General features: G+C 44.6%; 1 protein-coding gene across 2 annotated transcripts in view; it reads left to right on the forward strand.

Moving 5' to 3' along the window:
- The window catches only part of LOC115774244 (interphotoreceptor matrix proteoglycan 1-like), a 62,702-nt gene that overhangs the window by 25,139 nt on the left and 15,582 nt on the right, over window positions 1–21,981 (forward strand). The window contains exons 10-17 of one of the 2 annotated variants that reach the window (XM_030721413.1): window positions 58–116; window positions 2,904–2,924; window positions 5,445–5,638; window positions 7,011–7,063; window positions 7,391–10,004; window positions 10,842–11,542; window positions 17,753–17,972; window positions 20,395–20,602. In XM_030721413.1, coding sequence (XP_030577273.1) covers window positions 58–116; window positions 2,904–2,924; window positions 5,445–5,638; window positions 7,011–7,063; window positions 7,391–10,004; window positions 10,842–11,542; window positions 17,753–17,972; window positions 20,395–20,602 — 4,070 coding nt within the window. The remainder of the gene's footprint in view (window positions 1–57; window positions 117–2,903; window positions 2,925–5,444; window positions 5,639–7,010; window positions 7,064–7,390; window positions 10,005–10,841; window positions 11,543–17,752; window positions 17,973–20,394; window positions 20,603–21,981) is intronic. The other variant, XM_030721414.1, reaches the window with a different exon arrangement.

A 21,981-nucleotide genomic window follows, 5' to 3' on the forward strand; every position in this document is an offset into this window, starting at 1 on the left:
GGCAGAGGGAGGAGGGTGAGCGGAGTCTTGACTGATCCTTTTTTTTTTCCTTTGCAGATGCAGCATGTTTTTGATAAACTTCCAGGATTTAGATCCATCCACGTTCTGGGAATCAGGTGAGTTCAATCCGTGAAGCGTACGTCTGAATGCAGGAAGGACGTGAATGAGGTCTAATCAAATCTCTCCAGTGTGGCCGCGGCGGCGGCGTTCCCATAATTTCATCACATTTGAAGGAAGCCGATGACTCGGCGTGGGCGGCCTGTGAATAGATAAGAGGCTGGTTGAGATTTGGATTGTTTCAGACGCTGCTGCAGGCGAATGTTTCCAGCCGCTAACGAGGCTGAATGGGAAGATGTCCTGTTTATAAAGGGCCAGCATCGAAACCTGGTGGTGAAGAAAATATTATTATATTTTTTTTTCCTAAAACAAACTAATTTTGAAGAGTTTAGAAAAAAAGAAACTTTGTATTTTCACCACAGAGCTTAAAATCTGTCAAAAACAGGGACGAGCATTTCAATCAAGCAGAAAATAATTCAGTGTTCAGCTGCAAAGATTTAACTGTTGGTTCATTTCCACACTGAATGCTTCGGCTTTGCGTGTTTCTCTAATCCGGGCGTGTCGAATTCAGCTTCGCCGAGGGCCGCGCTGACGAACGCGTCTGATTCAGTCACAAATATATGCCCGATACGGTCTTTTCACGTCCACTGTGGTCCACATAAAGCCCCAGCAAGTGCACAAAATAAGATTATGAGCTTTTCTAACATTTAGTGAAGCAAAATAATGCAGGAAGGCTCCCGTGCAGCCAACTCCCAGCAGTGTGGAGCATTTATTTGAATCAAAATCCGACCTGATGTAAGAGTCATCATTCAGCGCTGTTCTTTCACGCAGAGTCCCGAGTGTGTAGCTCCCTGACAAACAAGAGAAGATCTCAGTTCATCTGCACAAATCTAAAACTAAAACTCGCTCTTAGAGCTCCATCACAGTGAGATCTGGACGTGTTGGGCTGTAGTTTTGTGGCTCATTGCTTCCTGGAGTTGGTCTGTGACTCCGTCTCTCTGCTGCTTCATTGATTCAAACATCAAAATAACAAATCATCTCGTGGCTAATGCGCAGACGGGCCTCTCTTTACACTCAGTGAAGTCTCCCACCTCCCTTTAGCTGCCCTGTTGTCTCCATCACTGTTGCCAACTCCTCAGTAAGGAAAGTAGCTGTCCTAAAAGTCACTAGAATTTGCTATATGACATCATCACCTAATTTGCATAATTGGTTATTTGCATGTAGTTGCGAGAATGCAGTTGAAGAAAAAACACCCTAAATATGTTTAGAACTACTAGAGCTGGGGAATATGGACCAAAATATCTTGATATTTTTTACCTGAATGGTGACATATACAATAAATATCTCAATATTTTTTTCTTCCCAAAGGTATAAACAAAAGGCCCTTCTGAGGCAAAGCTACGTGTCCCAAATGTCACACAGACACTTTTATTAACATGCAGCTGTAGATGTACATGAGAAATTACTCAAAAATAAACTATTGGCATATTTAAATAATAATGCTCCTCAAATAAATTAATGCTTTTTTCCTTCATAACAGAAGACTCACAGCTGTGCTATTAAAATGTAAACAGAGCAAAAACAGCAAAAGGCTGACTGATTCTTTACAAAGCCAGTCTGCAGTGAAGTAGACTTCACCAAAGTACTTCCTCCCGTGTGTACTCCTGTACATCCAGTACTAATAACAAAACATGTGAGCTGACTGAATGAACAAAACTTCATCCTTCAGTCAGCAGGACTGTAGCCAGCTCAGTAAATCCACAGACATATACACTGACGAATCACAGCAACGGGCCCACCCGCTCAATGCGGCGTCGTATCCACCAGCTGCATCACGAGGACACGAACAGATCCACTTCCGCTATTAAGGTCACGTGACTTACGGTACAAACCAACAGCCAGGTACTCTTGGGGGTCCGGGCGATGCCAAAGCGTACGAACGGACGCGGTATGAAGGCTGTATGTACACAAAACACAGCGATAGCGGAGGATTTCGGGTTAACAAAACTCTCCAAAAGTTGCCAACGTCACCGGGAAAAGTCACTAAATTTGTCGCTGTTTGGAAAAAAAAAAGTTACTGGGGGGGGTCTGAAAAGCCCCTAAATATGGCGACAAAGTCGCTAAGTTGGCAACACTGGTCTCCATAAGTAGTTCGCCTGCATCACTGCTGCTTCACCTCTGAAGCATCACTCTGCGCCGGGGTTTCTGACTTCCAGTCGATCACTTAATCCTGCACATTTCACTACCACTCTCTGACTAGTTGGCAAGTGTTTGCAGACAAGTTGGCATCGTTACGGCAACTTGTCTGATGTTACCAGTGAGTAACATCATGGTGGCCAAAAACCTCCTGGTGCAACCAAAGCACCAGGAGGTTTTTGGGGCAGCACCTCTTTGCAAGCAGTTTCACCTAGCAACTGCCAGCAACGTCCAGCAACTAGTTGTAGAACACATTTTGTTTGTTAGTGACCGATGCTAGGGGGGCGCTGAATATGCAGTAACTGTTGCACCTTAGATGTAATGTGGTGTTATAGAAATTAAAGCCACGTCATAAAGCAGACCCACTCAGTCCCGGTGCAGCAGGTTACTGCAGCTCTTCATTGTCTGAGCATGTTTTGTTTCCAGCTTTAACACTGATTGTTGCTTCTTTTGTCTCTGTGATGTTTCCCGTTTCCCTGGAGAAACACAGTATTTCAGTCTCTGACATAATGTGCATCATTTTGTGCCGAATTTAAAGTGACACTTGAATGGCTTGTTTCTTGTGGCTCTTGTCATCCCGTTGGTGCCTTTCTCTCTGTTACACTTTCATTTCCAGCTCTAATACCTTCTTTTCTTCTCCCCAATGCAAGCGAGACCCAGGACACTGACGGGTAAATGGCACTGAGAGATGAAACATCCCCCGTAGTATCCGCCTCCTGTTGTGTGTTTGTGTTCAGGTTCCTGCCAACGTGCAGCTCAGCTTTTATTTGTGTCCAAGTCAGATGCACAGAGGGGGGATTATTTCCCCCCAAAGTGTTCACACAGCTCGGTGCAAAGATCTGCACAGCAGCCAAATAACTGCTCAGACAGGCGGATATTTTCCCTGTGAATCACAATCATGTTAAAGGTTAACAGGAGGTGCTGGTTTTTCATGAAGTTTGTCAGAGTATCAGAGAAGACAGGTGAGCGGGGAAACAGGAAGACCTGTGGATACTGTAATTGTCGGGCTGCTCCCCCGATTAATTTGCCTTCCCTGTGGTGTCTGGTGCTGTCACGGCCAATAACACGGAGGCGAGGCCTCAGCGGGAGCTCGTCCTCTAATCTCAGGAAGGATTCGCCGCTCCTCCTGCCAGATTGCAGCTCTCACAAAACAAAAACCTTCTCAAAGACATTTTCTCTGAGCTCCTGGGATTTTAACTCATTTTGAATTATGGCAGTGAGAATATTTTCACATTTGTTTGGATTCTCGTTCATAGCAAATCTGCTAATAATGAGCAAAAGCTGGATCAGTATGTCAATAATAATGAAACCAAATCACGTGCCGTGAGACGTGTAGTTTCTCAGCGTTTCAGCCTCTTTGATCCAGTCAGACGTCTCAGTCAGGAGGAGTGCGACTCCACAGACTGTACATAAAAGATGGAAACAGGAAGCAGCCCACGGCCTTTTCCACTTTTTATATAATATCAGAGTTTAGACTGTAAAAATGTTTTTATTACAAAACAAGGGAAAGAAAAAAGTATTCAGACTCTATAAAAATATGCTTAGTACCTAAAATATAAGTACTCATTATGCAGCTCATTATTCTTTAATGTGTACTGCCTGTTAATGTTACAGCTGGAGGTGATTTTAATCACTTATATTCCTCTGAGTAGCTTTCAGCATCATAAATTAGTGGATTCATTTTAAAATCTGAAACTCATTAAGAAACTAAAGCCTTAAAATAAATGTATGGAGTACAAAGGATTTACATCAACCAAAGTATTTACATCTAAAATACAGCGGAATAGAAAAAGAAAGTAGAAATACTCAAAGTGCATTAAAACTTTCCTTTAGTGAAGTACTGCACTCAGTTCCACCATTGGCCTTGTCCGTGCCCACCGGTGTCAGTTTTTGGCATCATGTTGTTCACAAACCAGTGGGTAACATCATGGTGGCTGTGTCCTTCTTTTATATACAGTCTGTGGCAGAGAGGGGAGGGGGCATCAGACTCTGACCCTCCAGTGTTTAACACCTCCCGGCCGTCACGTGCGGTCAGTTTATCGGGGTTTCAGGTGCTGCTGTTGCCAACACTGAATGAATCAGACAGGAAGCGTGCTGTAAAGCTAAAACTGTGACCTAAGCAAGACCTTTGACCAATCAGCTTGAAACTGAGTGTGAGATCAGCATCATTTAGAAAAAGGAGGCCAGAAATCGAGCAAAGAAGTAGGAAAAAGCTCTTTGTACACCTTTGTAATGGAGGCGTAAACAGGAAAAGGCAAACGGACGCGATTGAAGGTGTTCTGTTTGCACTCGTGAGGAGAAACCACATTTCTCTGCTTGGAAAGTTTAAAACAGAGCTGCAGCCGCGTGCTGAGCGACAGCAGCAGCTGCAGGACGCCGGCGGCCAGGATCGCGACGCCATCGGATCCAAGCGTGGAGCCGTGATGCGGGAGGTGTTTCAGATGCAGAATCAGCGCTGCGGCCTAATGAAGATGTGCTTTCACTTCATCAGTTTACACAAAAGCTGAGAAATTCACATCATCTGCAGAGTCACATCTAACCAACCTGCTTATTCTGTGCTGCTGATGGTGGCTGTGCAGAATATTGATGCAGCCTCTTTTCTTCTGTGTAGCTGTGGATATTCATGCCTGGCATTTTAAAAGCACTGCTTCTCAGAGCCGTGCAGCTTTTTAACTCTGCATGTTAAACAGGTGTTTTAATCCAGAAAACATGAACCGATGATTTGGATTCTTTTCATTTTCTCACTCCCGAGGTGTCGGCTGGGTTCGTCAAAGCTCGTTTGCACCTTTAGCATCTGTGATCCGACGTTCCTGAGAGCGATCTGCCTTCATTTCTCAAAATCATTAAACCCAACCAAGTGGTTTTTAAATAGTGCAGATTACAAATGTTACAAAGGGATGCAAACTGGAGACTTTGGCCAGCACTGCCTGTGCATCCGCCTACCGAGTTATAATTACATGCAAAATCAATGCAAATACAGAGGTGACAGAGCAACTCAGCAACCTGAAAATACCAAAATCCCCATAAGAATATCTGTAGATTTGACACATATTTATTGATCAGTACAGTTAATGTGACGGCTCAGAGAGTTTCTCTGGCATCTCATGTACTCAAGCGGCTGTACGTCATCCCCTCCCCGTAATGTGTCTGTTTTGTTATCAAATAAAGTAAAAATCTTTATATATTTCCAGGCCTGGAGGAATCTCGGTGCACTACTCTCTGGTCTTTGAGATCAGCTCCCCTCAGATCAACTCTGAGATCTCAGAGATGGAGACGGGCACGTCCGAGTCTCCAGCCGACTCTGGACTCAGGGAAATGGTGACCAAGGCTCTGCGTGAGGAGGCCTCCCTTCCAGTCGACCTGGACTCCCTTAACTTTGAACCAGGTAACGTCTCCACAGCGGCACAAATGATTTCAGTCTGCAGATGAATGGGCAGCCCACTGAGCAGGTCTCTCTGCAGGTTGTTGTTTGTTCAGCTCATAGCAGGTTTGTTGTGGCACTGCATGGCACCTCAGAGGGGAACATCCAGCTGTTGTGGCACCGCTGGCTCAGATCTGAGTCGCCTCCTTCAGGATCTAAAGTTGTTTGATCTGAATTATTATATAGAGCGCGTGGGCACCAGTGTTGTTGCATTCAGAGTGTTTATAACAACATTATTTTACACAGAGCGGCTGGAAGATGAGCCTGGTACTGTATCAACATGTAGGTAAAATAAACAGAGATCGCTGATATGCTATAACTTGTTTCTGCCCACATGCTGGTATGACCCCTGAAAGTTTACCCAAAGTGCACTTTTTAAGTTTTCTGCAGCAAATTATCAGAGAACAGATGAAGAACTGAAGACTTTCTGACACCTTTTGTTTTAAATAAGCGTCATTTATCAGACTCAGTAAGTTCACTTTAACTGCAGTGAGAAGGTCATTGAAGGAAATGTCTTATTTTCAAAAATGTAACTCATTGGTTTGATTAAACCTGCCAAGTCTGCAGAAAGTAAATATGAAGTTAATATAAAATAATATGATCAGACCTATAACGAGCTGTTCGTTAGTGCTGGCAAACATCATGACCAAACTGATAAACAGGGTTTGACCTGTTTGAATGTCACATGATCTGATTTGTGTCCTCTGATTGGTGGTGTTGCTGACGGTGTTTTGGATGTGGGACTTGGTGTGTTTGAAGTTAAACTATCATAAACTACACACAGAGTTTTCACTTGTATTTTCTTATTTTTTTCTCCTTATTTTAGTTCTTTTTGACGGAGGTGAAGGTCAAACATCCACCTGATGTTTCCGTTCCTCTGCATCACAGACATTAAATTTGGGGCAGTCCATTCAAACTATGATGTATCCTATAATATCAAACTTACATTCACACTTACGTTTGGCCACATCATGCCTCAGATTGATTCATTCATAGTTTCCATGTTTCCATGTTTCCATGTTTCCATGTTTACAGTAGCATCTACAACAGTCGAGCCTCTCATGATTCGATGCAGATGAAGCTGATCAGTTCTTAAGAAATTATTTATCTTAAGTTCTGATCATTTTATCATATTTGCTGATTTAAACTCAGAGACGCCGACATCAACGCGTGAACACCTTCAAAATGTCTAAGCGTATTGTGACGTCTGTAAACAGAAAACTTAATGAATTTAATACTTATATACGTCTGCTGTAAGATACTGGAAAAAATTACTGAATTGATTGATTGGTCTGATTTCAACTGAAGGACTGAAAAAATGTTTTTGTTGTTATAGAAAAGATCCTCCTACCAGCACTGACAGCCACCGCTTCAGAAGTAATGAAGGAGGTAAGAGATCTTTTAATGGTTAATGAGACTGTAGGCAGCTTATTTTCAGGAGATTTCACCCCAAATCAAATTCCCACAGAGCCTCCAGGTCAGACCAGGACAGGCTCCAAGGATAAATGCTGCAAACCACAAGCAAAACATATAAATCTGATTTCTGCCGCTCCCTGTATTTAAAATTATTCACCAACATTAAGTGAGGCGGCTTCTGTTTGTGTGTGCTGTGTCACTGACAGCTGTTCGGTAGCATCTTTAAATAAAAGCCTTTAAAGTTAAAGTTTTACTTTGTTTTCATCGAGGCAGCACGTCATGCTCTGCATCTCTCCGCAGCCCGATTCACACAACGAGCTGGAAGTTTCCACTGTGGAGCCAGAGGTGGATAAACCCTGGCCGGCGGTGTCCCTCACCCCCATGGAGAAGGAAAATGCCCTGGTGATCCTTCTGGATCCCACGGCCGTCCCACGCGATGAGGCGACAGCGGCGACGGGTGGGGTGGCGGAGAGCAGCGATCATCTCCCGGGCTCAGAGGACGTTACCGATGAGTCAGAGACAATTTATGCGAGCGAACCTGAGCCATCAGATGAAGAGGGGGAGGAAGAGGAATTACCGATCATTACACATGAGATTGAAACCATTCATCATGATGAGACCGGCGAACTTGTGCGAGGCTTCATCCCCACCCCTCCTGTGCTTCCTGAGCTGGAGACAAATGCTCCATATGTCAGTGCGTCTCCCAACCTGATACCAGAGGGAGACCTGAGTCCTGTCGGTGAGGACAGAGAAGCTCCAAGACTGGAGATCACCCCCACCACTAAAATTATATTCACTACAGTTCCTGCTGCAGAACAGGCATCTGATGTTAGACTTCCCATCACCACACTCTCTGCCATCACAGCCCAGCCACCCACAGAACCGACAGTGACGCTTCACGAAGACGAAGAGCAAAACGCTCTCCCAGGTGAAGAGGAGGCACATTTGGGAGCGTCTGAAGCCCATGATGCTGGTGATGTTTCAGAGTTGGAAACTGAAGAGGAGCTCGAGGTACCAGGAGGAGGGCTGGCAGTCCAACCTGATGAAGAGGTGCGCAAGGTTTTGCAGCCAACCCTTGAACAAAGTGAAGTTTCTGAACCAGAGGTGGAAACTTTTGATATTTCAGAGCCAGACCAAGAATTGGCTGAAGTTTCAGAGACAGCCGAAGAACCAGCTGAAGCGTCTAAACCAACAGTAGTAGCTGAAATTTCCAGTGTAGATGTAGCTGAAGTTCCAGAACCAGATACAGAAGGAGCTACAGGTTCAGAGCCCCATGAGGTAGTACCTGAAGCTGAAGTCTCAGAATCAGATGAAGAAGTAGTTGAAGTTTCCAAACCAGAAAGAGAAGTGCCTGAAGTTTCAGAGCCAGTTATAGAAGTAACTGAGGTTTCTGAAATAGATAATGAAGTGCCTGAAGTTTCAGAGCCAGCCAAAGAGGTAACTGAAGCCTCAGAGCCGGGTCACGAAGTAGCTGAAGCTCCAAAACCAGACAAAGAAGTGCCTGAAGTCTCAGAGACGGCTCAGAAAATACCTGTAGAGTCAGTGGAAGAGTCTGTGGTAGAATCTCAAGAAGTTGTTGCAGTTTCAGAGTCAGAAGAAGTTGTAGTTAAACCTCTGGGAATGGAGGAGAAAGAGCCTGAGGTTTCAGAGCCAGCTGAGGTTTCAGAGCCCAAGGCAGAACCAGACGATAGCAGAGTTGGGAAGCAGACAGAAGAAGCAGCGGATGAACAATCCAGTGTCTCACAACCAGAAGAGGAAAAAGCAGAAATTACAGAGGGGGTTCCAAAAATGGATGAAGGTGTAGTTCCAACTCTGGAGCCTGAGACAAATGTGGTGGAGGTTACAGAACAAGAGTCACAACTCATTGGTGTAGATGAAGTGTCAGAAGTAAAAGAAGAGGTGGTGGAAGCAGCAGGTTCAGAAGAATCGGTACCAAAGGTTTCTGAAGCAGAAGTAGTCGAGGAAAAAGCAGCTGATGATGTGAAACCAGCAGAAGAAGAGGAGGTTTCTGAGGGTCCAGCAGACGTAGAAATAAAGGAGGAAGTAGAGGAGGTTTTACAGGAAGAGGTTGTTATACCTCCAGGACCAGGTGAAGGTGGGCTTGAATTTTTGGAACCAAAGCCAGAAACAGAATCTGCACCAAAAGAGGAAAGTCGTGTGACAGAAGTGACAGAAACGGAGCCAGAAGTGGTACCAGAACCAAGTGAGAAAGTGGTAGAGGTGGAAAACGTACCCTCTGAACCAGGATTTGGGAAAGAATCGGAAGTACTGGATGTAAAAGTCTTGTTACCGGAGGTAGAAGTCGTTGAGGATGAAAAACCAGCAGAACCACGTCCTCCTTTAGAAGCTGGAGACGTGGTGGGACAAGAGAAGATAGCTGAAAGTCCCAAACCAGAAGAAGCTTCTGAACCAGTCAAAGGCACAGCTGACATTTTACCACCAGTGGAAAAGCTACCTGAAGTTTCAGAGTCAGGATCTAAAGAAGAGGCTGTAGAGGAAGTCCAAGGATCAGAAGGGGAGGGTCTTGATGAGGGAGTCGTAGAGATCTTAGAGCCAGAACCTAAGAAAGATGTTACTGAGCCGCCTGCCGAATCGATTAAAATCCTTCACCCCTTGGATGGTACCGACAACCTTCCTTTTGGAGAGGAAGCTATTCAGATCATTGAAGATAACAAGCTCCTTCATCCTGTCAGACCTGACCATCATCACCCATCAGAGGAGCATAATTTACCCGTCATACCCATCCAGCCTTCCAGGGAAGATGCAGGCGAACCTGACCGTGAACATCCCATCATCGATCATTTTTACACCGAGCAGGATGTGGACGCTCAGGTGGAGAGTGATGCTGATGCCGTCGTGACAACGGAAACGACAAAAAGCGATCTGCACTTTGAAACAGCCTCTGATATCGCAGGTGAGCAGGTGTGAAGAGCAAAAAAGTCATTATTCATTACTTTTCTTAAAAGTAATACAGTTACTTACTTAATCATCTTACTTTCACCTCACTGCTCGTTGCTTTTGCATCACTCTGTAAAATCACCTGAGATGTGTTGTCACATAATTACCACTCAGCTAACTTTAGGCTGTAGTTTCACACCAACACAAATCTCATAATCAGGACACACGTTGAGTCTCTCTGAGAGTTTTTATGTGTGAACACAAAACCAAGAACACACAGCAAAGCCTCACTGTGGTTCAGAGACTCCACAGTGTTTCTACTGTGGAAACACGGACAGGTAGAACCGAGGCTGCAAGCCTGACTGACTCACCTGTGTTACCTGTTGAAGTTCAGACAGATAACTGAAGAACCTTTGTTATGCAAGGAACAACATAATTGTAATTGTTACTTAATCATCTTACTTTCTTACTGCGTTAGTGAAAAATGTAATGTGATTACAGGTTACAGCCAGCACTGGTGAAGGGTATGAAATATAATGAATTATGTTAACAGAGGTGTGCAGCGACATTAGCAGCAGGTAATTAAAGATGCATCAGTGCTCTGAGTCTAAACTGTGATCTCCCTGCACTTCAGTGCACACTGTGCACAGCATGAAAAGTTGAGGCTTATTTTTAAACGGATCTTTTCCATATGATTTGATCTCACTGAAAAAGTGAGGCATCGAACTGCAAATTCTGCATTAACAGCTTGAATTTATTATGTATTCTTCACTGTGCATGGTGGTAATTTGTAGAAATCCTTTGTGAGCACTATTAATGACTTACTTAATCCTTTTTGCCTGAAATTTTAAAGAGGCGACAGCTGCAGACACGACAGGCCCAACAGAGGCCTCAGAAGTCAGTGAAGAGTTGCCAGAGGAGACACAGAAAAGTGATTTATCCCCAGAAACAGGCGTCAGTGTGACGGCACCACCAGTTTCAGAGTCGTTGCCTACTCCTCCCCCGGCTTCTCTCCATGTTTCTGAAGCGTTTTCACCCGTCCCAACAGTTGACTCTGGGCTGTTTGAGGTTGCAGAGGACTCTGCAGTCCCCTCTGTTACTGAGCCTTCTGAGGGTGATGGCACTGAGCCGGAGGTCGAGTCAGAGCAAAGCGAGCCAGCTGTCGTCATTATCGACGAGGACTTGGGGGGTGACGAGAAACAAAAAGGTGAAAGCCATACCAGCCCGCCGGCTGCTACCGAAGACGTCGTGGGAGAAGCTGTGCAGGACCTGGCTGTGGAGTTGGACCAAACCAGCATACAAGCCACAGAACCAAACGAGCTTCTGGAAGAGGGGAGCGGCTTCCTGTCTGTGGGGGAGGAGCACGGCGCTGTCGGCACCACGGCTGCGCCGCCGCTGAGATACCTGACCACGCCCAGCACGACCACGGCCAGCCACGGCCGGGAGCTGGTGGTGTTCTTCAGCCTGCGCGTTACCAACATGGACTTCTCTGAGGACCTCTTCAACAAGACCTCCCCTGAGTACAGATCCCTGGAGAACACCTTCTTAGACGTGGTGAGTACCAATGCAAACTGCTCTGTTTGGCTTTAAGGGGCCCATCTGAATACTCCTGCAGGGTTCTTCATTCTGCTGCTTTTATCAGGTTTAAATGGTCATTATGTATCATTTGCAAATGTGTCTCACCTCTGTAAATATATCAGTAATTGCCAGTTGTCAGATTACAGAGCTGTTCAGGGGACATTGAGGAAAATATATATTTCAGCCACTGCAGCAGTTCAAACAGGAGAAAAATATGAATGGAGGGAAAATAAATAAGACTATTCTGATGATATTGCTGAGCCCAGCTGACAGCAGTCAGCCTCGTCTGCACCAGCCACGCCACGATTAATGTATCACTTTAAGCATTGATGTAGCTCAAACAGGAGAGTTATATAAGAGGTTTCCTCCAGTACTGTTGTTATGGAGGTGGAAACTATCCCTAGAGGCCAAAACACAACAAGTCTATGTGGACTGACTCATTTTGGGAGCCTCAAGTGGGCATTAGAGGAACTGCAGGTTTTGGTACTCATGTTTACAGATTTTATTATTTGATTTTAATTTTTAATGTGTGATTTTAGAGTGTTAAATGACAGAAAAATGTAACAGTTTATGTCAGGATTTGTGTGGCATTAGTTCAGTTTTATTTATATAGCACCAAATCACAACAGTCACCTCAAGGTGCTTTATATTGTAAAGACCCAGCAGTAAAACGACCCCCTATGAGCAGCACTTGGTTTCTCCCTTTTAACAGGAAGAAACCTCCACCTGATCCAGCCCTAACTATAAGCTTGATCATAAAGGAAAGTTTTAAGCCTAATCTTAAAAATAGAGAGGGTGTCTGTCTCCTGAATCCAAGCTGGGAGCTGGTTCCACAGAAGAGGGGCCTGAAAGCTGAAGGCTCTGCCTCCCATTCTACTCTTAAGTATCCGAGGAACCACAAGTAAGCCAGCAGTCTGAGAGAGAAGTGCTCTGTTGGGGTGATATGGTACTATGAGGTCTTTGAGATAAGATGGGGCCTGATTATTCAAGACCTTGTAGGTGAGGAGAAGGATTTTAAATTCTATTCTAGATTTAACAGGGAGCCAATGAAGAGAAGCCAATATGGGAGAAATCTGCTCTCTCTTTCTAGTCCCTGTCAGTACTCTAGCTGCAGCATTTTGGATCAGCTGAAGGCTTTTCAGGGAGCTTTTAGGACAGCCTGATAATAATGAATTACAATAGTCCAGCCTAGAAGTAATAAATGCATGAATGAGCTTTTCAGCATCACTCTGAGAAAGGATGTTTCTAATTTTAGAAATATTGCAGAAATACAAAAAAGCAGTCCTACATATTTGTTTAATATGTGCATTGAAGGACATATCCTTCAGGTTTTTCTGAATTTAGAAGCAAAACTCATCCGGAAATGATCCGGTTTGTGAAACTGAGTAACCTACCCTACGAAGAAAAGTCCAAATTGTTGAATATTTTGGGTGCAGCCTTAAAGAGCAGAGTGTGTATCACAGCAGTGAGGCTGCAGCCTGAGAGGTCGGGGAGCTGCAGATTCAGATGATAATCATCTGTGGCTCCATCACCACCAGAGACTCCTTTCATGTCATTTCATACATTATTACAGTAAGAGGAGAATATTCCAAAACTGAGGCCTAATTGGAGCTGGTTTCATCTCACTTTGATGCGGCTGTGCTGTTTTTCCTTCTTTGATTAAAATATTCAGATTAATTGAGGTATTTCGAGCGTGTAAACGCAGTGCCCGGTGAGTGCGATGCCTCGCACTTCTGTGACTTGACAGGTAAAACAGAAAGCCAGAGACAATTAATACCAGGAGCAGCTCCGTTCTCATTCTGGATGAGATCTCCAGGAGCCCTCGGAGCCGGAGCTGCAGGTTGTTGTGCTGTGAATGGATATGTTTTGATGTTTTGGATGAAGCGAGAGAATAATTTCAAGCTCAGGCAGGTACAATACAGCCCTTATTTCTCTCTGAACAATGACTCTGCTGGATTAATGAGGCAGGAAGAACACGCCAGGGGAATATAATCGTCAGTGGATGGTGTGAGCCCTCTCCCTGAAATACTAATGTAAAGACGGTGAGACGTGCCTCCGTCTTACTGCAGCTTTATTTGTAGATTATCACCTGCCATCAGTGTCCTTCAGCTGATACTGTGGATCAAATGATATCTTAAGAATGGGGGCTGCATCCATATTTCACAGCTTTCAGACACTTTTATAAGCCTTCACACTCTGCAGGATGTTGTGTTATTATTCTCATTTGAATAGACCAATCATTAGCACTCCTCCTTAAACTAATTAGTAAATCCCTATAATTAGCAGCCGGGCAGAAGTTCACCTTCGACCCTGTTAGGTGTTCAGCTGGTTTAAATGTGTTGGATAAGAGTGCAGAGGTGAGGTTTTTCTGTAGGTTTATTTAACCGTCACAGATGATGATGATGATGATGATGGTGATGGGTACCCTGACCCTGCATTATCAGAATGAGATATTTGGCTTTTGAATACTGATCCCAGGTCTGAGTAAGACGTAGAGTTAAAACGCTGAACTCAGATGGATTTGAGGAAGTTACAGTTTTGAGTTCCCAGTTTCACAATCAAAGTACAGCTAGTGGTTATTTTTTTTGTTTATTAGAATAGAATAGAATAGAATGCCTTTATTGTCATTATACAGGATGTACAATGAGATTGGAGGATTAGCAATTATTGTGATGATTCATCCCAGTTTTTCGGTCCACATGATGTCACTAACTAGTGGAGAGCATCCAAATTGCTGTTCTTGTGGGACATTGATCCAAAACATTGGACCACACCAGCCGTCAGGTGACCTTCAGCAGGCCAACACTGAGGAGCTCCGTTCACTCAGACCAGCAGCAGTCTGAGTGAATGGAGCTCTAACTTTAATAAAACCTGCATGCACAGTCAGAGCTTCCTCTCCGTGTCCTAACTGCTCACGGCCTACTTGAGCTCTGCTCATAGGGATCATCTGATTGTTCTCCCTCCACCTTACAGCATGCAGCCCCCTGAGATGACTGCTGTAATCTGGTGCTGCATGATTAAAGTTTTGACTCTAATAAAGTGGGTGAACCGTTGCCTTAGAGCACGAAGGTTCCTGGTTCGAATCTCCTGGTTGGCTGGAGCCTGCTTGGCGGTTCCAGATGTTTGGCAGGTCTGTCTGCTCTTTACTGACATACAATTGGACTGTTTGCTCTACACATCACACAGCTGAAGCGATCCAGTCCAGGCGTGAGGGTCTGTTCATTTACAGCCAATATTTATTTTTAGATTAATTTTTAGTGACAAATACCTGCTGCAGTCATTTACAGGAAGCACTTCCTGCAGATGTTTCACATTAAAAGCCTCACAGGAAAAGCAGCCTATGAGTTTCAGTGATGGTAGCTTTGAATGTTGGAAACAGGGGCAGAGGGGAATAGATTGGTGTGTTTTATTTTTTAATTGGGAAGCTTGGCAGGAAACCATTGAGTGTGCAGAAATGCTGAGTTTGCATTACCAGCGATATCGGCTAATTAAAAGAGGAGCAGGCGGGAAAATGGAGACATCTGAGTAATAGGTGACTTGAAAAACTCAGAGAAGCTTTTTTATTTGTGTTTAACTCGAGGAATTGAACCAGCAGCCTTCAGGTCTCCTCGCTCTGCTGCTGTTTATCGCTGCTGGCGGTGAAAAATGAATTCCAGCCCTGCAACACGGGCCTATAGATATTACCTCGCTTTAAATCCTTTAGGGACCCACATTTTCTGAATAGATTTAACTCTTCGTTTGGGTGAACAGTTCAAACCGCATCAGTGGAGGTAATTATGTTCGGTCGATGGGAATTAGAGAAACAAACCTGCCGAGTATTTATTTTAGTTTGACTGCAGAAGTTTCTGCAGTCTGTGTGTGTGTGTGTGTGTGTGTGTGTGTGTGCGCGCACGCACAAATGAGTAACTTTTCAGAGATACTAATCTGTCGACGTGACGTCTCATTTAAGGTGAGGACACTTAAAAAACAGGAGGAATGAATGAAGAGAAGTGATGACAGTAAACAGCATCAGTGGCAGTCGCTGCCAGCCACACACACACACACACACACACACACACACACACACACACACACACACACACACACACACACACACACACACAGTGTAATGTGGGAAGAAATGAGCGTCTTTGATTAAACTGGACTTATTGTGATTAAACCCGACTTTAAAGTGTTAAACTTTGTGAACGCACTTGTGTAAATGTGTGTTTGTGTGCATCTATCACTGCGTCTGATTTAACAATTCTTTGAACTGGAAACAGGAAAACTGAATTACTTTGTAAAAAAAAGTTGTTGAAAATATTGAATGAATTAAAAATGATTAAGATTGAAGTAAACCTCATCAGCAGATACTGAGACACTTCAATAATTACGTCATAAATAAAGTAGATAATTTAATGCAAATAATTCATTTTGCTCTCCGCCCTCTCATCCACACATGTGGCTCCTAAAGACCAGGACGGGGTTCGGGTTAGAGTTGGGGTCATCGCTGTGCTCCTTTCCCTCATGAGTCGGATGTTGTAGCTGGGAATGGCGTCACTCCTGCCGTTCCCAGCAATGCCGCTGCAGCGCCTTCACGGGTGGAGCCCAGTCGGTGCTCTGTGGGGATTATGTAATGTGGTACACCCGATTGCACATTTTACGGTTTTACAGCCGTTCACGTCGCTGCTGCTGCTGCTGCCATCTCAGATTGTGAAGCTCCGACTGTCCGAGAAGGAAATTGAGAGAGCGCTCCAGTGAAAACTGAAACACTACTGCGGACTCACAAAATCGAAAATAGTTTAGTTTTAGTCAGTCTGACGGCACCGCCAGCCCAGTGAGGCTTTGTGAACGTGTCCTGTGGTTTGTGGCGTCTGCACGAGTGCGGCTGAGGTTTATTCTTCCACAGAGAGCATCCAGGAGAGGGAGCGGGCTGTTCCTGAGGCCTTTCACTGAGGAAAAACAATCAGCGCCAAACAGGAGACAGACAGGTCACTGCATCTCTGAGGGCTCCGCTCAGGCATCCCAGAGATGCTGAGCCTCCCCTCAACACCACCGTCAGTAATACCATTAATAATAGAAGGGGTCCTCGACAGCTTATCATGCCAAATGTGGAAAAAGCCTTTCTGCTCTTTTCATGGGGTGGAGCTTTTGGAGGTGACGCTTTAACAGCAAATGTAGCAAAACTGAACACAGAGCAGCGAATAAGTGGAAAGAGCCAGAAGGAACCAGTTAACTGCTCCTGCTGCTACAAATGTGTGCATATAAACCGCGTCGCATATAAAAGTGATCCATAATTTCTAGTAGTAGTTGCACCAAAGGATCGACTTTAAAGTGACTTCATCATGGATGGTATGAAGAAGAAGAACTGACTTAAACTGAAGGGAGAAAAGACCAGGGCTGTAATCCTATTAAGAAGAATAAGACATTCAATTCATGGCACAAAAATTGGGATTAAACTTGAAAAACTGGATAAATCCTCTGATTACTTTGTGGTTTAAAGGCCCAGTCCATCCACATCACATTAAAGTTTAAAATTATTACTTTAATCTCTCCTTTGTGTGTCTGCTGACTGAGGATCGACTCAAACAGTGGGCTGGTTTCTTCCTCGGAAAGATGTTTGTATGATTTAAAAGATGTTCTGTAGTCTTTGCAGCTCCAGAGTTACAACATTAATCTTCAGTGTGAGTCCAGGCGATGCAGGAATCGCCCGAGCAGGAGGAAACGTAGATGAACGTATTGATTTGTAGAAAGAAACGTTCACACAAAGCACGGGCCGGGATCAGACGGGGTGCATCAATTCAGCCGAGGCTTCACGGGCATAAAAGATGTGAATTATGTGAGCAGAGAGGCATCAAGTTATTTATGAACTCGCTCAGTTTAGACAGAATTCGTAATGAGACAGTTTAATCGCCCCAAACTGCATTTACATCCATTTTCTTTTGTTTTTCCTTCAGTTTTGTTTTGTGCAGATTCTCTAAAGAGCTCAGAGAAAATGTGTAATTTTCCTTCCTTGTGTGTACAGCTTCTCATGTATAACAGATGAGGCGTTTTGATAAATGAAACCGAGCACTCGGTCATTAATATCAAATTAACTGTCAAATGTTTAACAGCGTCTTCGCTCTGAGGAACAATCAGACTCCCCCGTGGCCTCTCGGGCTGTTTGACGGGCCACGTCACTCTCTGCTGCTTCTTCTTCTTCTGCAGCTGCTGCCGTTCCTGCAGGCCAACCTGACGGGCTTCAAGAAACTAGAGATCCTCAACTTCAGGAAGGGCAGCGTGGTCGTCAACAGCAAGATGAAGTTCGCCAAGTCGGTGCCGTACAACATCACCGAGGCGGTGCACTGCATCCTGGAGGAGTTCTGCACCTCTGCCGCCAAGAAGCTGCACATCCAGATCGACGCCCACTCGCTGGACATCGAACCAGGTACGCACATGAAATGAAACACATACGGGTTAGAAAGGTGGCCTCACAGAGGGACAGACATGCTGAGCCCCCTCCATCCTGAACCAAAGTGCTTTTTTTTGTCTGGATGTGAACTCTGACCTATTGTTGATTTATTTGGGTCCTCATGAGCTTCAGCACCGCGGTTCCTGCTCTACCTGTGATTCACAACCTGAATATCCCAAACGCAGCATCATCGTAAATCAATGCAAAGTTGTTCTGAATGACGAAATATTAGCTTGATGGCAGGAGACCGGTCTCTGTCTTTGAACAGGTCATCAGGTTTTTGACCTTTGACCTTCTAGCCAATAAGAGCTGCATAAAAGGAATCAATGTTTTCATGTTGAACTGTTAGACAGCTGATGCCTTCAGCCTCCTGCTTCCAGGTAACAAGGAAATGAGGTAACCTTCACGGAGCTTCCTGATTGGCAGAGCGTTATCGTCCCAAAGTTTTGCCTTTATAACTGGAAACTTGAAGGGTTTTAGTTATTTTCTCAGCGTTTTGAGTTCTGGCTCTCACAGCAGCACGGTGGTGTTTTATGATGTCAGTTTATATTTTTATGTATGAGACATAAACCAGCATCTTAGAATAATTCACATTTGTTGTATCGGCGGTGCTCCTCTGTGTGCGCTCCACACAGTTGTAATATTCTCCACAGATGAGTCTGAGGCTGGGAGCAGAGATCACAAACACAGACTGCGTAATTAGGTCTGTATGTGAAATCCAGCAGCACGCGGTGGGATCGTACAGAACATTACAGGGCCTGAATAATGGTGATGAAGATGAGAAGTGAGCGGCAGAAGTGCTGCTGCAACATCTTTTGTCTCGAGGCGGGCGTCTTGATTGGGTATCAGGTTTTTGCTGAAACAGTCGTGTTGTACACGAGGCGGGTTGTTATTAGATGTAAAGAATACTTGATCCTGTTATCAGCTCTCAGCCATGCGCACAAAAACAGGGCTGGAAGTTTTTTATGTCACACAGTGTAAAACGTGTTAGTGCCTTCATCTGTACTCTGAAGAGTTTGGAGAAAATGCATATAATCTGTATCAGGGTCCTGTGATATAATGGTAAAAATGAAACATATATACTCACTGGCCACATTATTAGGGACACCTGTTCCACTGCTCGTTAACGCGCGTCTCATCAGCCGAGCGCATGGCAGTTATTCAGTGCATTCAGGGCTGCAGACACGGTGAAGATGACCTGCTAAAGTTCAAAGTGAGCATCAGAATTTAAGTGACTTTGGTTGTTGGTGTCAGACGAGCTGGTCTCAGGGTTTCAGAAACTGCTGATCTGCTGGGATTTTCCCACGCAGCCATCTGTAGGGTTCACAGAGAAGGTCTGAAAAAGAGAAAATATCCAGTGAGCAGCAGCTCTCTGACTGAAAGTGCCCCTCTGATGCCAGAGGTCAGAGGGGAGCCGACAGGAAGGCAACAGTAGCTCAGATAATCACTCTTTACAACCAGTGTATGCAGAAGAGCATCTCTGAATGCACAGCATGTCGAAGCTTGAAGCAGGTGGTCCACACTGGGCGCCACTCCTGCCAGGTAAGAACAGGAAACTGAGGCTGCAGTTCACACAGACCGGACAGAATCAGACAATAGAAGACCGGAAAAACTTTGCCTGGAGTCTCAGTTTCTGCCGCTCTGTTCAGAAGGTAAATAACATGAAAGCATGACAAAAAGGTTCAGTGCATGCTGATGGCCTCCACAGTCACCAGATCAGTACTAAAGTGGCCGGTGAGTGTATTTTATATAGTTGTTGACAGTATTTTGAACTAAAAGAGGCTGCAGACCTCTGCATGCAGAGTAACAACACATGAATGCAGGTTTATAAATCCTTAAATTCTGTTGTTGTTTGAGGATTACAATCAATCACCCAAAGATTGTATTTTTTTGTTTGATAGATTTTTTACATTTGCAAGTTAAACTGTGCCTGAGAGGTTCTGAGGGGGACAGATATTATTTATTTGATGTAAAAGTGTGTGTTTCTGTAACACAGTCAAAGCACTTGGTTTTCTTGTTCCAGCTGACGTACACTGATAGTTATACTGTATAAATAAATAGGAACTGTGCAGGACAGGAAGGCTGTACAGAAGAAACCCTGACTCATGCACACATACATGCTGATGTATGTTTGAATTACAGATACTGACCACATGCTGAGGCTCCCTGAAACCCTCCACACACGCTCATTTTCCTGGAGTGAATCTGACGTTTAGTCTGGGAAGCCGTCCACGCCACGGGCGAAATCTTAATTTCAGTGCAGAGCAGGAGGAGAGGATCTCATTAAAATCAAACGTTCCTCGGCACCTCCCGGAGAGAGGAGGGTGGTTAGAGGGAGGCGTAGGAGCACTCCTCGTGAATACTAATATCTCTCCACATCTTTCTCCCTTCCTCGCAGCCGATCAGGCCGATCCCTGCAAGTTCCAGGCCTGCGGTGAGTTTTCCCGCTGTGTGGTGAACGCCTGGTCGAAGGAGGCTCAGTGTCGGTGCGAGCCGGGCTTCGCGTCGGTGGACGGCCTCCCCTGTCAAAGTCTTTGTGTCCTCCAGCCAAACTACTGCCAAGGAGCGGAGTGTCACATAGTTCCCGGATACGGAGCCATCTGCAGGTAAACGATGACGTACGGGGCTCGATGTAAGCGACTATCTTTGATCTATAAAATGTTAGAAAACAGGTAGTGATTTTTATCTTTACACAATGAAGAAAAGGAAAAAAGTCAGAGCAGAAATCACAAAATGTTTATTGTATTTATGTAAATAAATATCAAACAAAATAAACAATAAACAAAATCACATCGTCAGCATATAATGACACTCTGTCCCACTGTTACTGCATCTTCATCGGAGGGAGAGGTTCAGTTGCTCGTGTGAACGGGAGTTTGTATATCTGCTGTTGGCGTTTTAAAAATCAGATGAACCCACTCCTGAAGACAGAGGAGCTGGATCTGAAGGTTTTTCTCTTTGCTCACAGGGTCGGTTTGTTTAAAGGTAGAGCTTCTAACTGAGAACTGAGGCACTTCATCTGACATGGAGAGTAAACAACAGGCTGCTAATGCTATGATAATATGTGCTAATGATATGCAGCCTCTTTCTTGTACCTGATTGGCTTAGCCTAGTCATGTGATCATATTGTACCGTGTGATTGGCTATTCCTACTTGACCATTTTTGACTGAAATGGAGAAAGTGGGATTGCCCACATCTGTCAGCTGACCTCGGTCCCTGAACAGCTGGCAGCAGCTGATAGTGAGAACCTTCCAGGTAAAGAGTCAGTCTGTTTATAGGAGCATCTGTTCTGGGCTGCAGCCTGATTGATTAGCCTGTGATACCAACTTCTGATTGGCTGAGCATCATCTAACATAACACATAAGTATTATATGTGTCATATCTTTACTAACCCAGGGGTGATAATGTATTTGGATCAAATAGTTTTGCAGACGATAATCAGACTGAAGGGTTTCTGTTATGAAACGTGGCTGTAGCGTTATCCTGACTTCTACATTTATTATCGTGGGAGGATGTCCTCATCGGTGATGGGTCTGGTCATTCACATTTTCCACAGCGTCCCAACTCTTTCAGAACTGGGTTTGTTTTAAAAAAGTAAAGAGATAAATGATGGAAATCAAAGAAAAACCCCAGGTTAAAGTCATAGTAGATGTTAATACATTAAAACAAATTCTAAAAATAGAAACATTCACAGTGGACGACCTTTAACAGCCAACAGCAGTCAGGGAACGCTCACCTTTACAGGTGCTGGGAGGATCACCTCAGTGACCCGTATGACCCATCGTACACTGATTCATGGAAGTTCAGCTTCAGGTGGTAAAGGCCGACCTTCACGACCTAAACCTTTAAAAGCCGAGATCTTTACCACGAACAGAGACGTGAACCGCGGGCAGCGCGTGTCTCACTTTCAGAGTGACAGTTTAGATTCTGGGATCCAGTTTACAAACAGGTAGAGTGGGCAGCGTCCACATCCACAGTCATTTC

Source organism: Archocentrus centrarchus, chromosome 24 (assembly GCF_007364275.1).
Source record: "Archocentrus centrarchus isolate MPI-CPG fArcCen1 chromosome 24, fArcCen1, whole genome shotgun sequence".
Lineage (NCBI taxonomy): Eukaryota > Metazoa > Chordata > Actinopteri > Cichliformes > Cichlidae > Archocentrus > Archocentrus centrarchus.